Source organism: Azolla caroliniana, unplaced genomic scaffold (genome assembly GCF_043228905.1).
Source record: "Azolla caroliniana isolate FFs.n. ecotype wild unplaced genomic scaffold, voAzoCaro1.0.p SCAF_9, whole genome shotgun sequence".
Taxonomy (NCBI): domain Eukaryota; kingdom Viridiplantae; phylum Streptophyta; class Polypodiopsida; order Salviniales; family Salviniaceae; genus Azolla; species Azolla caroliniana.
Window position 1 is genome coordinate 5,089,689 of NW_028230444.1, and position 26,149 is coordinate 5,115,837.

Below are 26,149 nucleotides of genomic sequence, written 5' to 3' on the forward strand. Positions count from 1 at the left end.
TGATTGGGTTGGGGGGGGGGGGGGGGGGGGGGGAGTAAAAGATCAAAAATGAGCGTTGGGACAGCTGAATTTAGCGGTTTTAAGGGGAATAAATTGTGTTCAGGTGATTGATTAATGAGGAGATCTTCAAGAAAGGAGAAGATGCAGCTGATGATGATAGAGATGAGCGGAGAAACAGAGTGATGGGCGATGAATTGGGAGGAGAAATAAAAGAGAGAAGAGAAGAGGAGGCAGGAGGAGGCAGAGGGGGGGGCTAACAACGGTCTTCTAATGAAGGAAGATGGGCTCTCTCTCTCTCTCTCATTTGGGCAGAGTCTCTCTGAGAAGAAGAAAGGCATTGCTTGGCCTTAGCCTAGCCGTTGGGGAAGGGCCCAAGGCCACCTCTTGGGCGCTTTCACACTTGGGCCGGACTCCTCCCAAAGACCGTCTCGGTCTCGCGCGCGTAATGTATTGTCGCCCGCGAGAGAGAGACATCGGATCATGTATAGTTCGAATGACCGATCGGATCGGAGATCAGTCGGTGCAGTGCCTCGAGACTTCGACCATGTCGACCCCCCCCCCCCCCCCCCCCTTTGACACGCTGATGATCATCATCATCTGCAGCACCACCAGCAACAACAGATACAAACAGCACCAGCGAACACTAGCATAGGTGATGAATCAAAGAAAAGAACTTGGAACGTCGGGTTTCGGGATCTTAGGGTTTGGGGTTTGGGGTTTTAGGTGGCCCCCGAGAACTGAAGGAACGTGGACGGAGGAGATTGAAGAATATTGCCATCCATGGGGATTAAAGAGGTGAGAATGTGGAAAGACCCCCACATCCCTCTCGAGAAAAGGTCGCCGGTGATGATTTCTTTAGTACGCATTATGGATTGTTGAATGTAAAAATGTATGCATCATGGCACCGTGACCTGGGCACACATGATGGTGTTGCTCATTCAAGAGAGAAAGGCATATTGTATGCATGATGGTTGATGATAAAAAAAAAAGCAAAGGATCATACTCGAAAATAGTTGGGTGTACCTCAAAGGTATGCAGCAATGCTTTGTGAGTGAGGATCATCCTATCTCACAACAAATGCCCATTGTAAAGCAAATGAAGAAAACTTATAAAATAAGGATGTGCTTGAAGACAAAAAGATAGGCAATATATGGACATGTTACCTATGGGACCAATTCACGTCTTCCACATCTATGCATTTGGAATTGCAATGGATACCCCTAGAATGTCACTTTTGGCATAGAAGATTCTTCTTGAAACTTGGGAGCATGATACTCAAAGGGTTCAAGGTTTTGGCAACTACAATATACACTCCTTGATTTGGTTAAAAGTTCCACGACAACGAACAGGACAAGGAGGGGTAGCATCTTTGACTAAGATGGAATTAGATAAATATGTACATATTGACCATAAACAATGATGAACATATTGTATTACATATGGCTTCAAATAGCAAAACCAAAATATATGCCCACTTCTGTAGTTGGATGCTACATTCCTCATCAAGATTTTGATTTCTTTGCTTGTTTGGATAAACACCAAATGTTTGCCAATCTAGAAGATCATATTTCTTGTCTTTTCTTTTTTCAAAACAAATTATCCTTCCTTTAGTTATAAATATCATACAAAGTATTTTTTCTCAAGCCCGTCTTGTGTAGACAACGGTTGAGGAAAGAAATCTATGTACTCCAACATAGAGAAAACCACCCAACAATTACAATCTATTCCCTAAACACATTGCAAGGTATCCATATCCATAAGCAACAACAAAAGTAGCTCTATTCAGAAATAAACCCTCTCAGGTCATAGTTATGAGCCATTCAATACTTCTTCAACCTATACATCTTGGCTTTGAAGGCGATTAACTACGTTCTTTGGTGTTTCAAGAGAACCGCTTTCAACATTCGTGGTTGTAAAGTCAACAACTATGCTTCCTCTTTCCCCATCAACCATCTTGCCGGATTATCACCAAATTCTTGTACATTTAACAACAAATTAAAGATCATATTACTTATTTCAAACACAAGGGGGGAATTATTGTCTTAGGTGACATGAATGCTCATACAATAAGTTTGCAACTTGATTTCATGCCATATGTGGGGTTTTTATGTACACGACATAGAGAACACTCAATGAATCAATGGAGTTATGCCTCCATTTACCCTATTAGTAGAGAATTGGGCAAGCATGGTTACCACCCACTCTCAAGCCTCTAGTCTTGAAACCCTAGTCTAACTAGTTATCACACTCGTTCTCTCCCGTGTTACTCTCTATTAATAGAAGATTACCACTAAGCACACGTGTACATAAGAAGAGTACACGATAAGACAAACGCCACTTCTATTATGAAGAATGTATACGACACATATACAACTTAGAGGAAGAGTGATTAGGTATTGACTAATTAGCGCTTAACCTTAATCACTCTTTAGTTTAAGTGAAAGATTGAGAAGAAAGAATTAAAGCTCTAGTTACAAGTATGTGAAGGAAGAAAACTCAAGCAAGAAGAACTACCCAAGTCATCAAATTGTGACTTTTATAGCTTTTTACAATGGGGTTGGGCCTCTTTTGCATTAAAATAGTCATTTGCCTTCTAGTTTTGGGTGAGATTTACACATCCCCCTTTTTCTAATGTTCCTTTTGAGCTCTTCCTATGTATCCATGTGTCGATGTCTTTATAGTTCTTGTCCCAAATGGCAAGTTCTTAACACCACACATCTCAAGGATGTAAGAGGATATACAAATGTATAATCACTCTCTATTAATGAAAAAGATTTGGATCAATTTGGGAAGTTACTCCTACAAATGTGCAATAGTACTGCAATGCTTATTGCAAATGATATATCCTTATGGCCCAATACTAATGATTATACATGTAGAAAACACAATGGAAATGGTGTGTTGAACTATGTGCTACTTTAGAAGGTATCTTGGATCACATGCATAAATTTGGACTTGGTGACTAGACATTGGAATCAGATCATTGAACTTTCTGTATTGACCTCCAATGTATCGAAAGATTAGAGTGTGAGAAGACCATTGAATTAGAATTTTTATCGTCCACAAAGAGGCCAATTTTGACCTATGGGACTAGAGTATACATGTGTTCTTGATATTATATGCCTCCTTCCTAAGAAGGGGTATTCATACATTGAAGCATAAAGTCTCTATGTGTGAATAAAGCATACACATATGAGCCCAACCTTCTGGGTGGTGTCTTAAGTATGGCACTTAAGTTATCACTCCCTCTTAGTATGTCAGCATATCTTGAACGAATTGCACTATATGTTGAGCATGTGAAGAGCAAGTGACATTCATCCTCTACCATGCCTTCATTGCATACCTTACATGTTTTCAAATTCGTTACATTTTGATACCATGATGCAACTTCAATACCTAATTTATGAGATCGAGTGTGAAGTAGTGTAAGGGCTCTATGAGCATTACTACTCATATTGGTAATGAGATAAGGTTGGAATGCACTAAAAAGGGAAGAATGTGGGAAGTTACTCACTAATGACAAAACTATTTGGGTGTATAATGGAATTTGGGCTGGAAAAATTTGGGAGAGATCTTATGGACAAGTTGGCTTCAAAAACACCATAGCACCATCGATCACCTTGACACCCTTCGAGTCTTAATGGAAGAAAATCACTTGAGAGGTAAAAGTTTATAATGTTGCTTCCGCAAACTTCAAGAAAGCTTTTTATATAGTACATTGTGAGCATCTTTGGAGGTGCATGGAAGAACTTGGGGTGCCAAGTGAATAATATATGTTTGCAATTGTCTAGAATCTACAAGAAGGTTATATGTTGTGTGCATATGGGCGAGCACTATTGATGTTAAGCAAAGATTCCCACTCTCACCAACTCTATTTGGTCTATTAATTGATGACTACAACACATGATTGTCAAGTTTGTAAAGGAAGAAAACATTGAAGAAGTTGTCATTGGGAATATAGTCATCATGTTTTTGTTGTATGCATATAATGTGATACTTTCTGCAAACACTTTAGGAGATACATTAAAGCTTTTGAGGTCATTGGAAGAGTTTTGCATGCACGCTAAGTTGAGTTCCAATAGCTCTAAAACAAAGATTATGCTTGTGAAGAGCCAAAATAAGGACAAACCATGCATCATGTACAATAATGAGCCGCTTGAAACTATGGAAAGCTTTAAATACCTTGACCTTGAAGTTCCTTCACATCATAGATGGAATAGATGTATTACCTACCATATAGAGACAAGAAAGAGAGCACATTATGCATTTGAGATCATATGCACTTACAAAGAAATTAAGTGTTGGGTCCTTAAAGAAATATATTTCGACATTGATGCTTTTCTATGGGGCAGTAATATTTCTAAGTCCACTTGGAAAAAAACATTTTTTTATAAAGTTTCTCCAATTCAAGGAAAAAACACCATAACCCTCCTACTTCTTGAGATGAGATTACTTCCAATTGAGATCATGGTCATGGAAAGGGTTGTTGATACATGCTTAAGGTTCAAAAAAGTCCCTCACATCGACATCCAAAAGGGTTGTTGATATGAGAAGCAAGCAAAAGATCCAAAAGACACATAAAAGAAAATGTTGTGTTCCGATATGATGCAAGATCTGCAAAATGGTTTGGAATATGGGATGCAACACACTTGCTTCATAATGCATTAACAGATTCCTTTGTGAATAAGGTGTAAAAGTTAATATGTGGAAGCTTAGATAAACCGGCTCAGCCGGATAACAATAGTAAAATAGAAATGAAGGTTTAATGGAAGCTTCAGAATACACAATACATGGGAGAGACAGAGAAAGGAAAATAGCATAAACTCAATTCAAAATAATAACACTTTGTACATACAAATGTCCTACATAACACTTTTTATACAAGTCCTTAAAAGGATTGACAAGTACTTCAATGCTCATATGAGTGACTGACACTAACTCCAAGGAATATGCCTACATACTAGGCTAAGATTGTAGGCCTCTAACAGACTATCGGTTACCATTCGATCTGGCTCTTGGTTTAGGATACCTATCCGGTTCTCCGTTTCGGATACCGATCTGACTCCAGCTTATTCAGCCGATCTGGATCCGGTTGAGTTTGTCCGCTCAACAAAGGTCTTTTTCCAATGCCAATATATCATGACATGGGAAAATATGGAGGCTCTCACTTCACACATTACACTAAATATGTTGCACGTAACTACAAAACCATGTTCTTCGCCAAATGGGGGAACCACACACGTCAATAAATGTTACACTCATCCCATTGTCTGCCATCCAAACCATCGCTTCCATTCGACTTAGCTCACAATCATTACAATGTGAGACATGATGTTGGGCTATAAGTGATGAGAATAATCAACTATGTATACTTTTCCCTAAACAAGTTGGGGAGTCTAAGTATCATGGTTTGATATAATATTGTACCTTTAATCACATCTAATTATGCTTTCCACACATCTTGGAAAAAACCCAATCTTTGCATGAATTTCTCTCATAGTCATGATGCACACTCTTGATTGTGACATTCACTAGTAAAGTTCTTGAACATCGAGCGTCTCTACTCACTTTAACATATAATACATGAAAATGTTATATTTTTTGTTGTATAATTCATATTTTAGGTTCGAAGATCATAATAAAATCTCTCTCTCTTATCATAATTAACTTACCCTAGTGGTAAGTTGTGATAATTACTAGCACTATGTCACTATGTATTGGGTTTGCAACCCAATTTTTTCACCTCTTTATTGCTCTATTATCTATACACATCTCTTAATTTACTAGATGTCATTATAGAATGTAGCTAAGCTCTCTCTTTCCCCCTCTTTAATACTAGATTATTTTTCTCATAAATCACAATTAGTTTCTCATATACGTTAAAACAAATATGTATGTATGTATGTATGTATTTATCCATTACACACAAGGGCATGAAATTTGCTTCACTTTTATTTATGTGGATTTTGTTGATCTCAAAACAACGTGCCGATGCAAGACATTATGCTCTTCACATAATTGTGGACCGGGGAGAGTTAAGTCCGGATAGATAACATTAATATAGATCATTATTATTAAGGAAATGACAGATCCGGATAGTTGTACCGATCCAAATCCGCACCGTTTTGTAGTCGGTAGCCGGATAGGCACTGTTTTGTATTGTCTACCGGATGCTTATATAAAGGATTCAGATCGATGTATCTTTATGGAAGTAATGCGAGTTTAAGTATTGTTGTCTATTCTATTGTATGTAGCATCTTGTGTACATGCCATCTGTGCTATAATTTCCAATCTTACGCGTGTAATTAAGATTCGGGTAAGTGTGATTCCGGAAGGCATTCCGGAAAGTAACCGGATAGTGTTAAGTGCACGAGTGCCGAATTATCATCCATATCTCCGACCACCCCTTTGGATACGTGTTCCGGAAGTGAACACCCTATGTTTGTGGCTAGTCTGGCCCAGCATTTAACAGACATTTGAATGTAGAAAAAACAATTTTACTCATGATTTTTGTAATACAATGTTTTCATAATAAACATGGGAGAGGACAAGAAGGCCTATATATTTTGGGGCTTCCACCTTTCTTGATTTGTTGTATGCACGACGTGTGCCATGAACAAGGATGTATAGTCACAAGAGACCATGTTGATGTTGTGAGCCTTCTTCATTGTGAATACACATACTAGCGAATGCCTGATACATATGTGGGGACTTCCCATCCACTATTATTGTATGAGCAAATGTTGGATGTACTATCGTAGTATGCCATAAATGGGGAGTTAGGCCATGGTTTGAATTATGTTGACCATAGGGAGGGCACGGTTACATGCAAGTAGATTGGGTTGCATGCTCAACCAACTTATGTCAATCTATTAAGGACATTGTTTAACTATATTTCACACTATGAACGTATAATCTATACTTGTCTTTCATATTGTTTTCATTATGCATGTTTTTCTTAAACATTGATAATGAAGCTGATCTCTTAGTTAGATCATCAATACAAGTTGTTCACCTATTTTAGTCATACATTTTTCCATAATTTATGCACATAATGTACATAAAATCCAAATTTATGATGACATGTACATAATTATCCAATTTATTGAGCAAAACTCTAACAATTGGCATATTTCATGTGACATGTCTAAGCTATTTGAACTTATCATGATCTTGTGATTAGTGCAAAGTACTAATAACTCTTCCACTTGGCTATGGGAAGTTGTGGAGAAGACTCCTTGTGTACTTAGCGAAATTAGACATTGACATTGACTTTGTTCATGCTAGTTTTGTCTTGGATAAAAACTTCCTAAAGTGTACCTATTGGCATCATTTACATTTCTACTTCTACCACTCTTTACTTCCTGAAATCACTTAAGCTTTCTTGGAAGAGCAATAGGAGTGTGCATAGGAATAATGAGTAAATCTAATTGATGATCCTCAACCAGAGGAACTCCCCAAAACTTTTGATAATGATGACAATCGATAAGTTATGCTATGTACCCTTTGCTTAGCTTGCTCCATAATGTTTTTTGGGGTTCAAGGAGAAACCATGAGCTTGGACATGAATGACAAGGCTTCATGACAATATTCCCTCTAGTTATTAAAGTTTATTTGGGATCATAGGTGGTGGCATTGCCATGAGTAGCAATTAGTTTTGCAATGTCTCCATGAGCTAAACTATCAAATTCTTTGTGCATTGAGTTGCCAATCCTTGTCAATTAGGTTTCATTGAGGTGTGCAAACTCTTGGCTAATGACCACATGCTTTCCATTAACGACTTCTCCCTTACACTCTAATTAAGTGTTTAATTAAGAAATAGCAAGGGGCCAATTGTGGTGATCAAGTGCACTATAAATAATTAATTAACCATGTGTGATAAGTGATGTAAGCAAATACGCCCATGTGTTTAGATGTGCTCAATTTGTATTAGACCCCACCTCTAAGCCTTAGTCTTGGTCTATGTATCCAACTAGTTGGCTACCACAAGACAAGGCATCTTCCACCCCAACTAGTGCATGATTCATTGTATGGGCTAGTTAGTCAAGCAAACAAAGTGTTGTCAAATACCTAGCCAAGGTAACACTTGATGAACCGATGTTTCTGTACGGTCAACCGACACTTCTCGATAGATAACCAAGTGTCCTCAAAAGCCAATTTAAAATAGAATAATGTAACCATTTTCGTCCATTTCATCACATGATATGTCGAGAAGGTTAAGATCTGATCTTTTTTAACAAGTGAACTACATGGTACTAAACATGTCAGATCCCTACAACATAGTGTTGAGTTGAGTAAGTCTCTTCGTCTCTAGAGAAATCTAGAAAATGTTCACTACGAGGGGACAACAATAATAAAAGGCATTTGTAGTGGTAAATCCAATAGAATTCTAGATACCATATGATAATTATTATTTTAACCTCATCGTTTTATTGGTACATAGATTTAAACTTGACCTAGATTTATGTAAAAGCCACCTTGTATAGTGGTTTTGTAATAATCTCTCCTAACTAATGGGAAAGCAACTTTGTTTTGGAAAAAAAACTCAACCTAGAGGGTATATAATCAATGTTCATGTATATATTTTATTATAGTTAGAGCTCCAAGCATGGATGTATTGTCAATCTCATCATTTAGCCCATCAACATCATGTTAAAAAGAGATTAGTCATAAACTTTTGATTGATTGTTCTAATTATTCTTGAAATGTGAGTTATTGTTTTCCATGCATTGCACTTTCTTGAGGGGTTGCAATCGCTGAAACATGATGATTTTGAATGTGACAACAACCTTGGAGCAAACTCTAAAAGTTACCAGGGTTTAACTAAAATTTAAAGGAGGGTTTTACAAAATGCAATGGAAGCAAAAAATCAAACACTACTAATTGTCAAATCATTTAACACTAGTGCGCAAACATTCCACATAATTAATAAGGACATCACGTTCTACCATAGACTTATGTAAGAAATCACTCAATGTAATCCATCATGTCATAATCCTAGAAGAAAGTTTATGATCACTTATATGCCATCTACTAGGTAGGTCCCAAAAGATCAATACAAATAAAGGATTATACCACACTAATACATTACCACATGATCATAAATGCCTTTAAACATAGAGGTATGGTACGTCCATTTATTAATTACGGTATGGTTCAATGTCAAGTTGTTAAGAGATGATTGTATATCCTCAAAAGCCCTCTGAAAAAGTGCGCACATATTTATGTCAACACAAAGCCCAAAAGGCATATGATGCCAAACAACGATACTCCAAATCAATATAGTTGGCTTTTGTATTGCACTTAGATACAGAAGTAGTCTAAAGTTTAGGGAACTTATGAGCATTCTTATGTGAAAAAGTATTGTTGATGCAATGAGGCCATGTTGTCCTCTTGAGCCCCATCTTAGTATTATTTATGTGAATGCTATTGTCATTGTAATGGGGGGTTGCACAACATGAATTTGTGGCAAACAACCTTATTGACTAAACTACATTGGAAAAGTCTCCATCTCTCTCCCTCTTAATACCTTTTAAAATAGAGTAAAGCTTTTAGGGCTAAATTAATGATTTTAGAGGTAACGAATGTTGGTATCGAACATGTCAACAATACAATGACCATGCACACATTTGCATCAACATTGACATCCACATTGGTGTGTATTTATGTGTTTAGGGTTTAGGGTTTAGGGTTTAGGGTTCAAAACACCCATCTCTTGTTTTTTTTATTTCCCTGTATGCCCTTTACAATATTTCATTATTCTCCTTGAATTCGTGCTAGGGTAAACTGTCTCAATGATAGAAATGTGGATATCTCTTGGATAGTTGTCTCATGGCAGTTATATCGACGACATTAGCGTAAGCGTTCATCGGCTGATGTTTCCATACATAATAAGAAAAGAGACATGTCCAAAATTCTTGTGTATGTGTGTGATGAAAAAAGCTCAGGGGTATTTTGGGAGATAAAGGAAAGCTCAGGGTTATTTTGGGAGATAAAGGAAAGCTCAGGGGTATTTTGGGAGATAAAGGAAAGCTCAGGGGTATTTTGGGAGATAAAGGAAAGCTCAGGGTTATTTTGGGAAATACGAAAAATGACAGATAAAAGAAGAAAAAGGATCATATATACATATGTATAATAAATTTGTTTGTTTGTGTGTGTGTGCTCTGTTTCCCTCTCTCTCTCTCTCTCTCTCTCTCTCTCACTGATTAGATCTTCTCTCATTCAGAAGAAACAAGGGAGGAGGAAAGAGGAGAGATGTGGAGGTTGAAAGTTGGTGCCAATGACACCGTGTCTCAGACATGGTTGAGTAGCTTGAATGACCATGTGGGCCGCCAGACATGGGAATTTGATCCTTCCCCTCCCAATCCCTCCGATTTGATCGAAGTGGAAAAGGCTCGCCAAGAATTCGCCCAATATCGTTTCACCCGGAAACATAGCGCCGATAAGCTAATGCGCTTGCAGGTAATCGTGGATCTCTCTCTGTCTTTTCATACAAGCGGGTGTATCTAAATTTATGCGAGCATGTATTTATGCATTTGTGTATACATGTATGAATATGTAAATGTATATGTATGTGGAGGTCTTGGGGTGACATGCAATCACAAAATGTACGTTTTCTTATGTATCTGAAAGTGTTTGTTTCATGGATTCATGTATGTATGCATTTATGTATCTATGTTAAAATTCCAATCAACACTTGTTTAGATCCACAGTTCAATGTTACATTAAGATGTCAGTAGATTTTTTGAACTTGTCAGCCAGAATATGTACGTATGTACACTAACACACACACACACACACACACACACACACATCTTTTTCTCTCATTTGTTTGCAGCCCTTAAAAACGGCAGATCTAATATTTGAACTTAGCTGTTGGTAACATTTGAAAATATACTTGTATATAAATCCATCTATCTATGTGTGGATGTATGTACATGCAAAAGTGTATATATGCATGCATACTACTAAAAACGTTTGCATAGGCATGCATATGTATGCATGTTTCTCTTCTCTGACGTTTGATTATATCTGTCTGCATGTCATACACTAAAATGTAGCTGAACTTGCCGGTCAGAAGTATCTATATAGAGAATGCAATCCGATCGAAAGATATGAAACTTTCTACTAGATTCCCATAACATTTATAGCGTTTTCTCAATTGCATACATGAAAGTAAAATGAAGGAAACACTTATTAAAGTTCTAAATTTAGGTTCTTGCAAGGCTTTGGAAAGAGGGACTTTGACGGTCTTGAAGATTTACGATCCATCTTCATGGGGAATATACATCTGTGGAAAGTTAAACAAAATGATCCTCAAAAAATGATCCTTGCTATGTTTGACCATGCCACAGGAGGAAGTGACATGTCTATTGCACCTTTCAATTCACGGAGAATTTGTTCAAAATTTTGTTGATTTGTTCAAAAACATGGGACTAACTTCCTCATGAGTTGGTAATCATATTATCGATGTCTAAAACAGACAGAATCAAGGACACACAAGTGTATTCTCTAGTCCACGTTAAGATTGCATTACTAAGCCAATATCATACCTGGATTAGATCCATATTTATTGGGGCACATGGGTTTTGAAAATATAGTAAGTTTAAAGGGAATGTTTAATTTTGTGGGGAATTCCCCTGCTCGAGGCTAATCACACAGAATTTACATTCTATTGCAAATCACATTGTGTCTCTTGATGTTAGAGCATGTTAATTAGAATACCGCTTAATATGCCACAGTTGCCATTGCTTTTATGCATGTTTTGTGATGAAAGTTGATGGGGAAATGAATGCCAATTCTTATTATGTTTATGTTCCATTTCAAATACATTTAATTTCGATATTATATTATATTGTATATGACAAATCTTAACATGCAACAATTCTGTTTGTTTTTATGCAGTATGAAAGAGAGAACCCTTTACCACCCCTTCCGGAGAAAATAAAGGTTAAACATGAAAATGAAATAACTGAAGAAGGGATCACAACTACCTTAAAGAGAGCTGCCTTGTTTTATTCAACCCTTCAGGCTGAAGATGGCCATTGGGCTGGTGATTATGGTGGCCCAATGTTCTTACTTCCTGGATTGGTAAGGTTCAACCAAAATCGTATTGCTGAAGAAACTAATTAAGGTGTAGGATCTTTCATCTTGACATATATAGATTTTTTGTAGGTGATTTCACTTTATGTAACCGGTGCACTGAACACTGTTCTATCAGAGGCCCATAAGGAAGAGATAGTTCGATATCTTTTCAATCATCAGGCAAGTGTAGCTTCAATCACAAGGTCTATGTGGCTTTTGTTTTTGCTATATTGGTTATATTTCAGAAAAATTAGTAACGTAATGAACAGAAATACAGACACATATGCATAATGTATTGCTTATGCGTATGTTACATATTGTATATATATGCATAATGTAATTATGGATGTATATATGCATAATCTATGTACGTATGCTATTTACTGTATGTAATATGCATAATGTTTGCATGTACATATGTTATGTATGTTTGCATTGTACGTATGTTATGTCTGTCTGTCTGTCTGTATATATGTATGTTATGTATTGCATGTATGAACGTTATGTATTCTATGTATGTTGATGTTATGTATTATGTGTATATATATACATTATGTACACATATAATTATGTGTATATGTTTTAGCTTAAATGTTCATGCAAGTGTCACGTTCATTTCATGCTTTCTAGTCAATAACATGCATTTTCTAAATGAAATATATACATATGTGTATATCAGAACGAAGATGGTGGTTGGGGTCTGCATATAGAGGGTCACAGCACTATGTTTGGATCAGTTTTGACATATGTGACTTTAAGGCTTTTGGGACAAGATCTTGATAGAGCTGTGAATCAAGGCATGGAGAAAGGGAGATCATGGATATTAAAACATGGAGGAGCTACTACTATCCCGTCATGGGGAAAATTTTGGTTGTCTGTAAGATTCTGCTAATCTCTATTGTCTTTTATCTATGAGGATTGATGATACAGTTGTAATAAGTTCGTTATTATAGGTCCTTGGCGTTTTTGATTGGGCTGGAAATAATCCTTTACCTCCAGAGATTTGGCTACTTCCCTATTTCCTCCCAATACATCCAGGTCACTAATTGCCATGCTATTTTTTACGAAAGACAGCTTCTTGAGAAAGTTTATTTCAGATCTCTTCATTTGTATCATATTGGGTTCCTGTATACACTCTTCCTTTCAGGGAGAATGTGGTGTCATTGCAGAATGGTGTACCTGCCTATGTGCTACATCTATGGGAAGCGTTTCACAGGAAAGTTAACTGAGACTGTTCTGTCCCTAAGGAAAGAGTTATTCCATTCACCATACGATACCATAGACTGGAACAAGGCAAGAAATGAGTGTGCGAAGGTATGCCGCTTTTTTTTGGGTCTGTTTGGTTTATTAGTTGTCGAGTATCTAAAAGTTAGCCCATTATTTCTGATTACTTATTGATAGGAAGATCTGTACTACCCTCATCCTCTTGTACAAGATATTCTGTGGGCAACACTGCATAAAGCAGTGGAACCAATCCTAATGCATTGGCCAGGGTCCTCATTCCGTAAGAGAGCCCTTGATACTGTAATGAAGCACGTGCACTATGAAGATGAGAACACTCGATACATCTGCATTGGACCTGTCAACAAGGTAGAGTAGACCGAATGCAGGAATTCTGATTGTCGATAAAGATGATGTATAATCTAAATATGCTTAAGCAGTTCAGGCTTTGAATATGCTCTGTTGCTGGGTGGAGGATCCAAATTCAAGCGCTTTTAAACAGCACTTGCCTCGGATTGCAGATTATCTATGGGTTGCCGAAGATGGCATGAAAATGCAGGTGTAAAAAGTGTAAATAGAAAAGAGAGATTTTGCAATAAAATTGCAATACAATGCTCTAACTGCTCACATTGCCTAAGTCATGAATACAGGGCTACAATGGGAGTCAATTATGGGATACTTCCTTTGCTGTTCAAGCTCTCATTTCCACAGAGCTTCTGGATACATGTGGACCCATGCTGAAGAAAGCACATTCTTTCATTGATAAAAGTCAGGTGAGTCTTCCTCAGATGAATTGAAGGTTCTTATCATTTTAAATACCTCAATATCAGCTTTTCTAAAAGATGCACTTTTTAGGTAAGAGATAACTGTCCCGGAGACTTGAAATATTGGTATAGACATATCTCAAAAGGTGCATGGCCTTTCTCTACAAGAGACCATGGATGGCCTATCTCAGATTGCACATCTGAAGGCCTTAAGGTGACCGTCTTTCCTCACAAAGAACCTTACTGTGTTTTTTATATTTCTTCCTATCTTATGTATCTGTTGTATGTAGGCTGCACTAGCACTGAGTAAATTGCCAACTGAGATTGTTGGAGACGCCATACCAGCTGAACGTATTTATGATGCTATAAATACTCTTTTATCTTATCAGGTACAACTCTCTTGTAATAAGACATGGAATTTTAAAGTGATTGGCAGCTATTTTATTTAAAACTGCATGTTTTTTCTTTCAAGTTGCTATTATTGATGAAAAGCTTTATGTAAATCTCATTAATATGTCTGTCGTTCTAAAATCAGAAACACCCAATAAACAATTGGTAAATGAGAAGAGTGAAGTATCATATGCTGATAGGCTTAATCTATCAGTATATGTAAAATATTGGTAACTGCAAAGAATGTCAATGGTTGAAGACCAGTCGTAATTTTTATCTTGTATTGATTAGACATAACTAATGAATTAAAAGCCTACTTATTTTCATGTAATCAATTAATATTATAATTTTTTGTATGTCACAAAGGTTCTATAAAATAGCATGTCTTTATGCTAGTGTAGAAAGACATTGAATAATATAGTTTTTGTTCATGGAGGAGGATTTACTTTTTACAGGATTAGAAGCATCTTATTATCATATTCAATTATCATGTGCTGTCCCATTTTTCAGAATGCCAATGGTGGAGTTGCAACGTATGAGTTAACTCGATCATATCCTTGGTTAGAGGTATATCCTCACTATAAAGATTTTTTCTCAATTAGATCCTGTCAAGGGTTGTGTTTTACTTTTAAAATTTGACCTCAAGATATTGTTTGCATCAAGAATTAAAGATTGGTAGAACACATCATGTTTTCTTATGAATTTTTGTGCATTCTGTGATGATTGATTGTTGTTCAGATAATTAACCCAGCTGAGACATTTGGGGACATTGTCATCGATTATCAGTAAGTTCGATCATAGTTTTACTTGGCTTACATGGTGGTGACGATAAGGTGCTCGAAATATTTTACTATGCAGATACGTTGAATGTACCTCTGCAGTCGTGCAAGGACTTGCAAACTTCAAAAAGCTGTATCCAAAGCACCGCACTGAGGAGATAAATAATTGCATTCGAAAAGCTGCTGCATACATAGAAAGCATTCAAAGAGAGGATGGCTCATGGTAGGAACGCTTCGCAATTGATGTTATAATATAAAATAAATGCAACATATGCTAAGAAGTGGATTTTCAGTTGATTAAAATTAATGCACTTTATGCTAATAACTGAGGGAATTATTGATCAATGTCATAATGTGAAAATAAATACCAATACATATATGCGAAGAATTGGAATATCATATTTCTGAAAATAAATGCAACAAGAAGTGGAAAAGCATTTGTGATTGATATCATAATATTAAGAAGTATGCGACATATGTAAGAACCGGAAAACAATTTGCTATCCTGAGCTCAGAAGAAAATGGGAATTTGTACAGGTACGGAAGCTGGGGTGTTTGTTTTACATATGGTGCATGGTTTGGTATTTTGGGATTGGTTGCAGCTGGCCAATCTTATGAGACCTCAAAAGCAATCCGAAAGGCATGCAGCTTTCTTCTTTCCAAGCAGCTTCCATCAGGTGGATGGGGTGAAAGCTACTTGTCTTGTCAGGATAAGGTAGGAAAAATGCGGGTTTTCAGGTCTGTTATGTCATAATTGTCAATGCAAATTCCAGCACGTTTCTAAGAAATTTCTTTTGGGTTTCCTTGTTTACTTATTGTCTATTAAGGTGTACACAAACCTTCCCAACAATCAGGCACATGTTGTACATACATCTTGGGCCGTTCTGTCTCTTATCGGTGCTGGACAGGTATGGGTGATTGTCCTTTAAAGAGTAGGGCAGGGAGCACTTTTCTTCTATATGGTTGATGCTAAATTATGGCGTAAGTTTGTGCTAAAAATTATTAGTAAGGGCCATAGTTATTACATGAATGTGCTAAGGTTGAGGAATCATGCTTAAAAGGAACATAGTTCAGATTGGTGAATGTGAGTTTGATTTTTGAGGTACAATTCTAAGATAATTTTACATTGCCATGAATGTATTTCTAATCAAACGCCGAAGGATTTCATAAAAATGCCAAGATTTTAGTGTCGCATCAGAAGTGAATTGATAGAGTGAAAACCATGCCAAACGTGTAAATAAACATAAAACTAGTGTGTTTTTCCAAATATATCTGCAATAATCTGTGATATGATTGGCATGGATATTTTGTGGTGTTGCACAGGCTAAAAGGGATCCAATGCCTCTTCATAGAGCAGCATGTGTTCTGATTAATTTGCAATTCGAAAATGGCGATTATCCACAGCAGGTGAGGAGAGATGGAATTCCTCAATTATATATAATTTCATGAATTGCAGTATATATTTATACACAATGGTATGGATTATTTGCGCATTTCGCTCATTTGATCAAAACATCGTGCCAGGAAATCACGGGTGTTTTCAATCGCAATTGTATGATTTCGTACTCAGCATATCGAAATATCTTCCCCATTTGGGCACTAGGCGAGTATAAACGGCATGTCTTAAAAGCATGATTGATAGAAGAAGAAAGGAAGGGTTTGAAACAGAATCTTGGCTCAGATAGAGACCGAATGCCTTGGATTTGTATTGAAATAGAAATTAAGGATGAAGATAAGTTATTATTACTGGGTAACACATTATATTAATGATTTTTTTGCTTCGAATTGAGATATGTTTAGTCTCTTTGGCAAGTCACAGGCTTTCTCACTTGTTTGGATTTGCACATGCTAACTATTGAGCCCACATGATCTGCTACGTTAGGGTCATTCATAGCATTGATTCATTCATGTGGTGCTCCTTCAAGACATTTTCAGCTTTTATTTATTTATTAAGGCTAGCTGACAATTTCAGCCCAACTTCAGCCTTTTTTGAAGGTTTGCATAGTTGCTAGCAATCCCTCTTTGTGTGTCCTATCTCAATGTTTTCTGTCCTAAGGGAGAGCGAATAAATAATGTTGCTGCAAGATAAGAACATTCTTTCATGAGTTGGATTATTATATATGGGACCACGAGAACGAAAGTTTCAATGTTTGGAAAGCATTTTATGCTAGGTGTGATTAATTAGGTATTCTCACAAATTTGGATTGTGCAATGGTGGTAATAGTCGGGCTGTGATGTTTTTTTCATCTTTCTTGGTGTTTGTGATTCAGTTTCCACAACATTGTATCATCATTAATTTATATACCAAAGTTTTAAATATAATGTTAAGTGTATCACCATCCATGCTGCTATGCTGCAACTCTTGAAATCCAACAAGTTCCACAAAATCTAGTTGATGGGAAGAGCATATTCTAAACCAGTGTTTAAAACTAGAATTCCTGATTTCCAAAATGTTTGAGATGATTAAAGTGTAGATAGTAGATGTTTCTACAGTTGCAGTTCCCCTAAAGTCATGGTATCACCTTGTTTTCTTATCATTGCCTATGTATTGATTCAAGTAGTTTCCTTTTTTTCAAATCCATTTCTAATATGTGAAGTGTTCTGATGTGCCATCAAATTCATTTGTGAAGGAAGATTGAAATAGTTTGCTGTAAGTGCATAAAATTGTTACACTAGTATCTCCAAATGTTATAGTTTTGTAAAAGATATAGAGAGTCAAAGCAAGTTATGCTTGAGGAGGATTGATGATATGAAGTGTTTAGCCTTCAACTATTGTTTATTGATTGAATCAAAATGCTAAAATGTTTTGAATTGAAGTGGGCCATGAGATAAAGCATGTACATGGGCACGTGTGACCTCAAAACGAAAACAATTGGAAAGGTACAAAGATTAAGGAAAACAATGGAACTATAATGTGTGGAGTATTAAGGTCTAGCAATGATAAGGGAGGGGGTTTGATTGTATATAGTGTATGGAACATCAAATGCATTCATAGATGCCTCAAGTACATTAGGTACATAGATATGATACGCATACCGAAAGGGTGTAATTTGGGGGCAACTCCACATGGGCATGGGTTGTTTGGGAGCAGTTTGTTGTGAGAGGAGAGGTTGATCTTGGTGATTGTGTTGGTCCATTGACACATGTTCATTCAAGGGTGTCATCAAGTTACCCCTGAGTGCGTTCTCGAGGCAGCTGATCTCCCACCAAGAGCCTCTATCGTAAGCAGGCTAAGTTGCATGTAGTAGTTAAAGTGTATGCGTGGGGATGCATGTTCATTCATGGGTGTCATCAAGTTACTCTTGAAGTGCATCCTCGATCCAGCCTATCTACCAGGAAGAGCCTCTATTATAAGCACTAGTAGGCTAAGCCGTATGTAGTAGTTAAAGAGTAGATGATGATGTTCTACGTTCTCTTGGAGGGCTATTATGTTATCTATGAAGGATACATTTAAGCATGTGTGTATGTATGTATGTATGTACATATTTGAGAATGGCATTTGGTGTAAATTGTAACAATTGGCAACAGTTCGGTTTGAACCGAACCGAACCGTGAAACAACGGGTTAACAGTTTGATGGTTTAAAAATTTGTAAATAAATTTTTTAACAACCTTCTCATTTTTAAGCCTAATTCTCACATTATAGGAAAAATCTTTAGAATTTTACAATTTAAAATTTGAATTTTGAACTAAGTTGAAAAAATTGAAATCGAGCCACGAAACCGCAGTTTTAGTGGTTTTAGGGTGTAACGGTTTGGATTTGGACCCAATGGTTCAGTTTTAACGGTTTCGGGTTTAATGGTTTCGTGGTTCGGTTCAGGTTTCGAAAGATTTTAAGGCTCGGTTTCAAACGGGTTCGGGTTGGACACTCTCGAACCGAACCGAACCGAACCGAACCGTTTCCGATTGGTAGTAAATTGTGAGGCTATTTTTATAAATTCCTCAAACCCTGGTGTTCGCAAGAAAGAATGCCTACCCAAGTGAGAGACAGAAACAGAGACAGAGACAGAGACAGAGAGACTCAGAGATTTCGATTCCCACCACAGTGTAATCTGCCCCCCCCAGAAACCCTAATTGCAGCATGCGTCCAATCAACAATTAGAAAACCCTAAATTTCTCCCTGCACACACCCAAACTTCCAGCTTTGCCAAACCCCCCCCCTCCCCCCCCCCTACTTCTGTCTCCAGAGAGAAACCTTAAATTTTCTGCAGAGAGTGTTAAGAGTGAGAGAGTGATGGTTGCAGAGGAGAGTACACCCATGTCGAACCCTTTGCCGCCGCCTCCGAGGCCACCTCGAAGCAGCAACAGGGACAAAGACAGAGACAGAGACAGAGACCGGGAATCTGTCCGTGCTGAGAATCTTTCCAACGATGATTTCCGACGAATGGTCATGGAAACTCCTCGACGCACCGACGATCCTCACCTCAAAGATCGATCTCGCGGGTAGTTTCTTTTCGCTGATTTTAATCTGTTTCCATTATATATATATATATATATATATATATATATATATATATATGTATGTATATAACAATTAACATGTATAAGGAGGTGTTTTTTTATTTCTCTTCATAGTATGCATTTTTTTTTTTTTTCTTTTTCCATTGGATTCTAGCTATCTATTATATATGATCAATTAATTGTTTTTGGTCCTTTTTATATTTTTATATATACAATTTGCATAGCAAGATGTTTTTGTTTTCTTTTTCCCCTGTTTATTTCCAGTCTCTTTTTTGTGCCAAAATTTAGATGTTTACGTAATATATGTATGTGTATATATGTATATGTTGATATTTTATGAAATGGTGTTGTGAAGGCCCGATATATTTGTTTTCATTTTTATCTTGTTGATTTCCACTTCCTTTTTTTGTGAAAATTTAGATGCTTACATAATGCATGTAGATTTATTGTATGATATAGTCTTTTGGATTTCTCTTTATGTTATAGTTTGATATTTTGTTTTTGTGCTAGTTGTATAAATTCGTATGCCTATATGTATTTATTATAGTTGTGTGAATAGATGTTTTGTGCCTGTCTATGTGCTGTTTTTTTCCCATTCTTAGCTGTATATATATCTATGAAATGTATGATGATAAGTTTTGGATTATATGTATTTATGAAATGTATAATGAGCAGTTTTGGATGATATATATCTTGATTTTTTAACTGTATTTATGTCTATATTGTATGATATGTATCTTGATCCAGACTTTTACTCTTTTTATCCAACTTCTTCGTGTTAATATGTTTCTCTCTCTCTCTCTCTCTCTATGGTGGCTATCCTGTTTCAGTGAATATATATTTTTTGTGCAACTAATGGGATCTTATGTGTTCCAGCCGTACGAAACATGACGATGCTGAAAATGAGAAACGGAGTAATAATCAAACCCCGAAAAGATACCGACCCAAGCCAAAAGAGTAAGCATTGGGTCAAAATGTTTGATAGAATGTGGTGTAACTATGGTCATTTGATTTCTTGCCCATTAATTTTGACCTACATAAAGAGAGGAGAAGAAAGATGAACCTGATGAACCCAAATACCGCGATCGAGCAAAAGAACGTAGGGAAGATCAAAATCCAGATTATGACCATACTGCTGCTGAATTAGGCTCTCTTCATGCAGTGGCTCCACCGGGTACAGTTGATTTGAGGTATCTATCCACTTGCTTTCTTACCATGTTTTGAAATTTCTGTTTGAATTCCATGTTCACTCTATTGAAACTCGAGCCAGTTTTAGAGTGTCAGTGCCCTATCCATTGTATTGGAACAAAGTGCATTCAGAGCTCAGTATAATGTTCTCATTATTTTGTAACTTGAGACTACTTTTAGAGATGAGTGTGATGTATGTGCTCCTTGTGAGTTCAGGACCACAGATGCTCATAGAATATCAATTGAGAACAGTAAGTTTCTGGGAGGTGACGTTGAGCACACACATCTTGTGAAGGGGCTTGATTTTGCCTTGCTCCATAAGGTTCGAAGTGAGATTGACAGAAGGCCAGAAGATGATGATGATGCTGAAGATTTAAAGCGCAAGTAAGCTGCCATTAAAAAATGTGCCATTAGTGTGCTCTTGCATCATGATTTACAATGTTTTTTGTGGATATGACTTATCTATACAGAGCACGGCAAGAGGAAAATGCAATGGTGTTCCGAACGTCATCAGCCAAGGTATAATTTATCTGAAGGAATTTCCCTTTACGATAGTAATGAGCATGTGACTATTGTACAGCTCAAGTAAACACTTCTTTTGCCGTTTTGCAATTTTATGCACCAATAAACACCACTGGTTAGGTCTTATCTGAATGCAGTAATGCAATAATATTCATCAGTAACATACAAGAATAGGTGCCTTTATGTTGAGGTTGGATGGTGGTTCTTGTTGAATCTTAAAAATAGTCACAGGTTCATGCAGAAATCTTAAAAATAGTCACTTACATTGTCGTAATGAGAAGCCATGTTAATATGGATGATGTCTATTTCAATTGATAGAATTCAGGACATGGACAACATGATTGGGTTTTTATCTTACATATTCTGGGGCTGAGGTTCTAAAATCTTTTTAATTTTTATTCTTCTAGATGGTTTACCAATGGCTTGTAAAGCCTCAAAGTTTCAATAAGACAAATGAAATGTTTTTGCCAGGGAGAACAGCCTTTGTCTACAATTTGGTAAATGCTTATTGTCCCAAACGAAATCGCTGTCGTTCGATTTCTTTTTAATTTTCTTAGTTGTCTCTATGAGATGTGTGTTAGTTAATCATGTTAAATGTTGCTCTTCATGTAGGAGGAGGAATTTGCACCTGACATACCAACCACTTTACATCGAAGTAAAGCAGATTGTCCTGTGCCACAGGTTTACTACTAGATCTATTTTTACTGATTGTGCTAAAACATGAGAAAACAAGATGATAAATGAACTCCTTATTTCTTCCTTATGATGAGTTTTTTAGCATGTATGAACAGTGCAAACTTTTCTGTAGGAAATGGTGACTGTGTCTGTGGATGGGACTGTACTAGAACGTATTGCCAAGATAATGACATATCTTCGTCTTGGGTCCTCTGGAAAGGTAAACCTCTTAATGGCTGAAGATAAATCCGAAATGTTACTTGTGATAAATGTTTCCTTTGTAACAAAAAATGTATTCCATGCAGGTCTTGAAGAAGAAGAAAAAAGAGAATGGAGGTAATGATCCACAAATTTCTAGATTTACTTTATTTTCAAATTTTATAAGTGTTTATTTTCTTGGGTTGTGTATGACTTTAAGAACGAGTTTCACATGAAAATAAAGTGGTGAATTTCTAGCTTTGATTTTTTTTCCGTTGTTTCCAAACATAATGCATATTGCTTGAATTATACATGTCTTTAAGCAGTGAAAGGATCATCACCAACTGATGAACATTTTTTTTGAATGTAATGCATGCATGTTTATTGCATGGATTGTTTTATATGTTTTTATGCAGTGAAGAGATCATCATTTTCATGTGGAAACGAACCTGTGGCTTACTAGCTTTCTCAGCTTTGCCTTCTTTTTGAATGAATTATAGAAATGTATATTGTTGATTGAATTGTTTATGTTTTCAAGCAGTGAAAGGACTCTTTCTACATGAAAAATGGACATACCCATGAATTTCCAACTTCATCTTATTGTTTTGTATAATGATAATTTATGAAGATGTTCATCACATGGATTGGTTTGTGTATGCCTATTATTAAGCAGTGAAAGGACTACTTTCACATGAAAATGGAGGTCAGGAAAAAAAGCATGAGAATAACGCAGCCTCTAAACAGCCAGATCTTACTAATCTGTTGCCCCCTCCCCCTCCACTTCCCAAGAAGATATCAGCTCCACGCGTCGATGATGATGACATCTTTGAAGGTGCAGGAGTTGATTACGTACCAACTATTAATAACAATGCTAATGAAAGCCCCATCTCTGAAGACATGGAAGAATCGCCTCGTGAGGGGCCAAGACCTACTTCATACTTTGCCGAACCAGATTATGGACCTGTGCCACCACCTGATACCACTCAGGAATGGGCACAATCGGTATGTGAAAATTGAAAACATAATTAACACACTGAATATTCCAAAGGTTCTCTTTGTTTCCCCATATGGCCATACATTTTCATTAAATCCCTGAATGCTCCTAGTTGACCACTCTCTGTAAATGATGCCTTTCTCTCTCTTTCTTTTCCATTTTCAGTCTACCCCTCTTTCTCTCTCTCTTTCTCCAGTTCAGGTTGACAAGGGTGTTGACCAGGGTAAGCTGGTGAATCGATGGAAATTTGGTCCTGTTTGTGGAATAAAGAAAACCACATGGGTTGTTCGGACATTTTCCCTATGTGATAAATGGTTGCTTGAATTAGATGTATCTTTCACTATTCTCTTCTGCATATTGATTCTTCTGTTTAATCTTTTATAGGCAGGGTATGATGCAATGCAAGGACCATTACTGCCATCCTCCTATCAAAGAGAGTGGCAAGAGTATCCTCCTCCGCCTCCTGAGACATATGCAGGGCCATGGCTTCCTGACCAAGTGCCTTATTCTGAGCAATATATGTCGGCCCAAGTAACTGATTTAATGACACAAGCAGCAGCAGTGGGAGGGTTGCCGATTCAGGATCCAAGATTCATGACACAAGAAGAGAAAGACCGTGGGTTTGGTTCGGTTTTCAAGAGGGATGATCAACGGTTGCAGCAACGGAGAGAAATGGATATCCGAGAGAAAGATCCAAACTTCATTTCAGCTAGCTACTCAGAGTGCTATCCAGGATACCAAGAATACAATCGCGAGGTTGTAGACAGTGACGAGGATGAAGACCTAACGAAGATGGATATGGGTGGAAGAGTAAGGAGACAATTTTCTACTTTTTGTTTCGCTTTTTTAATTTCTCAAGAAAATGAAGACCTAACCAAGAGTCTGGTAGATGTAGCTGTTTTTCATAGCGAAAACGGGGAATTTCTATTTTTTATTTTTGTTTTTTTGTTTGAATTATTTCATTCCTTTGATGATTTGTTTGAATGTATGGGTAATTATTTTTTCTTTATTGATTTCTTCACATCTCTCCTTCATGTCTATATGATCAATGCATTCGATCCATCATAATTTTACTCTCCTTCATTTTGGTATTGGTGGTCTTCTTGGCGCCCATCACGGTTGGGTCATTAATCACCTTTCATTGATTTAATTCCAAGTTCCCCCTTTTTTACCTTTCTCCTTTTGTCTCCTGAGGCCATGATTCCCTTGTTTGATTTCTTCGCTTCCTCATCTATATTATGAATGCATTCTATCCATTATAATTCTATTCTTCACCTCTCAGGCACTTGATTCTTTTGTTTAACCCTGTTTTATTAATCCATATATTTGGATTCAAAACTCATTTACCACCTATTCTCCAACTGCGTGATCAAAATTCGATTCTCTATCGATTATCTTCACGTTTTCTCTATATGTATTAATGCTTAGCAACTAATTTTTTTCTATTTTGTCTTCGGCATAGGCGAAAGGTCGGTTGCATAGGTGGGATTTTGAGACAGAAGAAGATTGGGCCAAATATAATGAACAGAAGGAAGCAATGCCAAAGGCTGCATTCCAGTTTGGAGTAAAGATGCAAGATGGCCGGAAGACCCGAAAGCAAAACAAAGATCAGAAATTGAACAATGAGCTTCACAAGATCAATCAAATCATGGATAAGAAGAAGAAAGAGAAGCCTGGATCATTTGATGAACCTAGCCACTTTGATGAAGAGATACAGCCTGGAAAAAGGCTGCGAGTTTAGAACCCTTTTATCTATAGATTGATTTGCATTGTTGCAAATATTGTCTGGGGAGATGTTCTATATGATTTTTGAGTTGGAAATGAAAATGTAAGTTATATGTATTCTTCATAATGATTCACTCTTTTTGCATTATCCAAACTAATGTTTCTTTGAGTCAAATCATTGATGTATATACACCTATGCTGCGAACAATCCTCGAGGATGCATGCTTAATTTCAAAGAAAAATAGACAACATTCAACAATATTATGGTTAATAACAAACAGTATGTGAAGCAATTGAATATGATCAACCAACACCACAAGCTGTACCAAAGTCTATAATAATCCTCGAGGATGCATGCTTAATTTCAAAGAAAAATAGACAACATTCAACAATATTATGGTTAATAACAAACAGTATGTGAAGCAATTGAATATGATCAACCAACACCACAAGCTGTACCAAAGTCTATAATAATCCTCGAGGATGCATGCTTAATTTCAAAGAAAAATAGACAACATTCAACAATATTATGGTTGATAACAGTATGTGAAGCAATTGAGTACGATCAACAGACTGATGGATTGAATATGATCAACCAACACCACAAGCTGTACCAAAGTCGAATAATCCTTGAAGAAGCATGCTTAATTTCAAAGAAAAATAAACATTCAACAATATTATGGTTAATAACAGTATGTGAAGCAATTGAATATGATAAACAGACTGATGGATTGAATATGATCAACCAACACCACAAACTGTACCAAAGTCTATAATATCATGACATTGACCTTAATATGCATGTTCTCTTATCAAGATACAATGTACTTAAATACTCTGTAAGGAAGTGTACGTATATTGTCCTGTCAGTGTGAATACTTGCATATTTTGTGCATTTATATCTTGCCTTCTCCAAAGCAGGTAAAGGGAGTACAAAGAACAAGATTTGGCTGCTTGAATCACTAAATTTGTTATTTTTTGCAGCATATCATATTTAAATGGTGTACTTGATGTCTCAAAAGCATTTGCTAAGAGATGAGTTTTCTTAGCAAATGCTTAAAATCATCCTTGTTAATATTTCTCATTGACTCTATATCTTTTGCTTAGAAACATTGTTGGGTGCTTCTAGTTGTATGCAAGCGATTGTGA

The 26,149-nt window shown here is 36.7% G+C and overlaps 2 protein-coding genes across 2 annotated transcripts; both read left to right on the forward strand.

Annotated features, from left to right (window-relative positions):
* Positions 1 to 10,195: 10,195 nt before the first annotated feature.
* On the forward strand, positions 10,196 to 17,230 carry LOC147859992 (cycloartenol synthase 2-like). The gene is made up of 18 exons (XM_087324550.1): positions 10,196 to 10,461; positions 11,905 to 12,090; positions 12,175 to 12,264; positions 12,764 to 12,961; positions 13,038 to 13,122; positions 13,232 to 13,398; positions 13,486 to 13,674; positions 13,751 to 13,864; positions 13,956 to 14,078; positions 14,161 to 14,283; positions 14,360 to 14,458; positions 14,970 to 15,026; positions 15,198 to 15,244; positions 15,318 to 15,461; positions 15,776 to 15,953; positions 16,066 to 16,146; positions 16,562 to 16,645; positions 16,763 to 17,230. Exons 1-18 carry the CDS (start codon positions 10,255 to 10,257, stop codon positions 16,871 to 16,873), a joined length of 2,283 nt encoding a protein of 760 aa, XP_087180676.1. The 5' UTR covers positions 10,196 to 10,254; the 3' UTR covers positions 16,874 to 17,230.
* A 2,215-nt stretch (positions 17,231 to 19,445) lies between these two features.
* Positions 19,446 to 25,148, forward strand: SMU2 (RED family protein). The gene is made up of 12 exons (XM_087324549.1): positions 19,446 to 19,680; positions 20,575 to 20,655; positions 20,742 to 20,888; positions 21,103 to 21,270; positions 21,357 to 21,405; positions 21,816 to 21,905; positions 22,021 to 22,089; positions 22,217 to 22,303; positions 22,389 to 22,419; positions 22,955 to 23,283; positions 23,660 to 24,085; positions 24,738 to 25,148. Exons 1-12 carry the CDS (start codon positions 19,472 to 19,474, stop codon positions 25,014 to 25,016), a joined length of 1,965 nt encoding a protein of 654 aa, XP_087180675.1. The 5' UTR covers positions 19,446 to 19,471; the 3' UTR covers positions 25,017 to 25,148.
* Positions 25,149 to 26,149: the final 1,001 nt, after the last annotated feature.

Bases quoted from the DNA above. Each gene is read 5' to 3' on its own strand.
- LOC147859992 (XM_087324550.1), top strand. From the start codon at position 10,255: ATGTGGAGGTTGAAAGTTGGTGCCAATGACACCGTGTCTCAGACATGG. The intron at 15,462-15,775 runs GTAGGAACGCTT...GAATTTGTACAG, and splicing joins CAAAGAGAGGATGGCTCATG to GTACGGAAGCTGGGGTGTTT. The intron at 16,646-16,762 runs GTGAGGAGAGAT...ACATCGTGCCAG, and splicing joins ATGGCGATTATCCACAGCAG to GAAATCACGGGTGTTTTCAA.
- SMU2 (XM_087324549.1), top strand. From the start codon at position 19,472: ATGGTTGCAGAGGAGAGTACACCCATGTCGAACCCTTTGCCGCCGCCT. The intron at 21,906-22,020 runs GTAAATGCTTAT...CTCTTCATGTAG, and splicing joins CAGCCTTTGTCTACAATTTG to GAGGAGGAATTTGCACCTGA. The intron at 22,304-22,388 runs GTAAACCTCTTA...TATTCCATGCAG, and splicing joins GTCTTGGGTCCTCTGGAAAG to GTCTTGAAGAAGAAGAAAAA.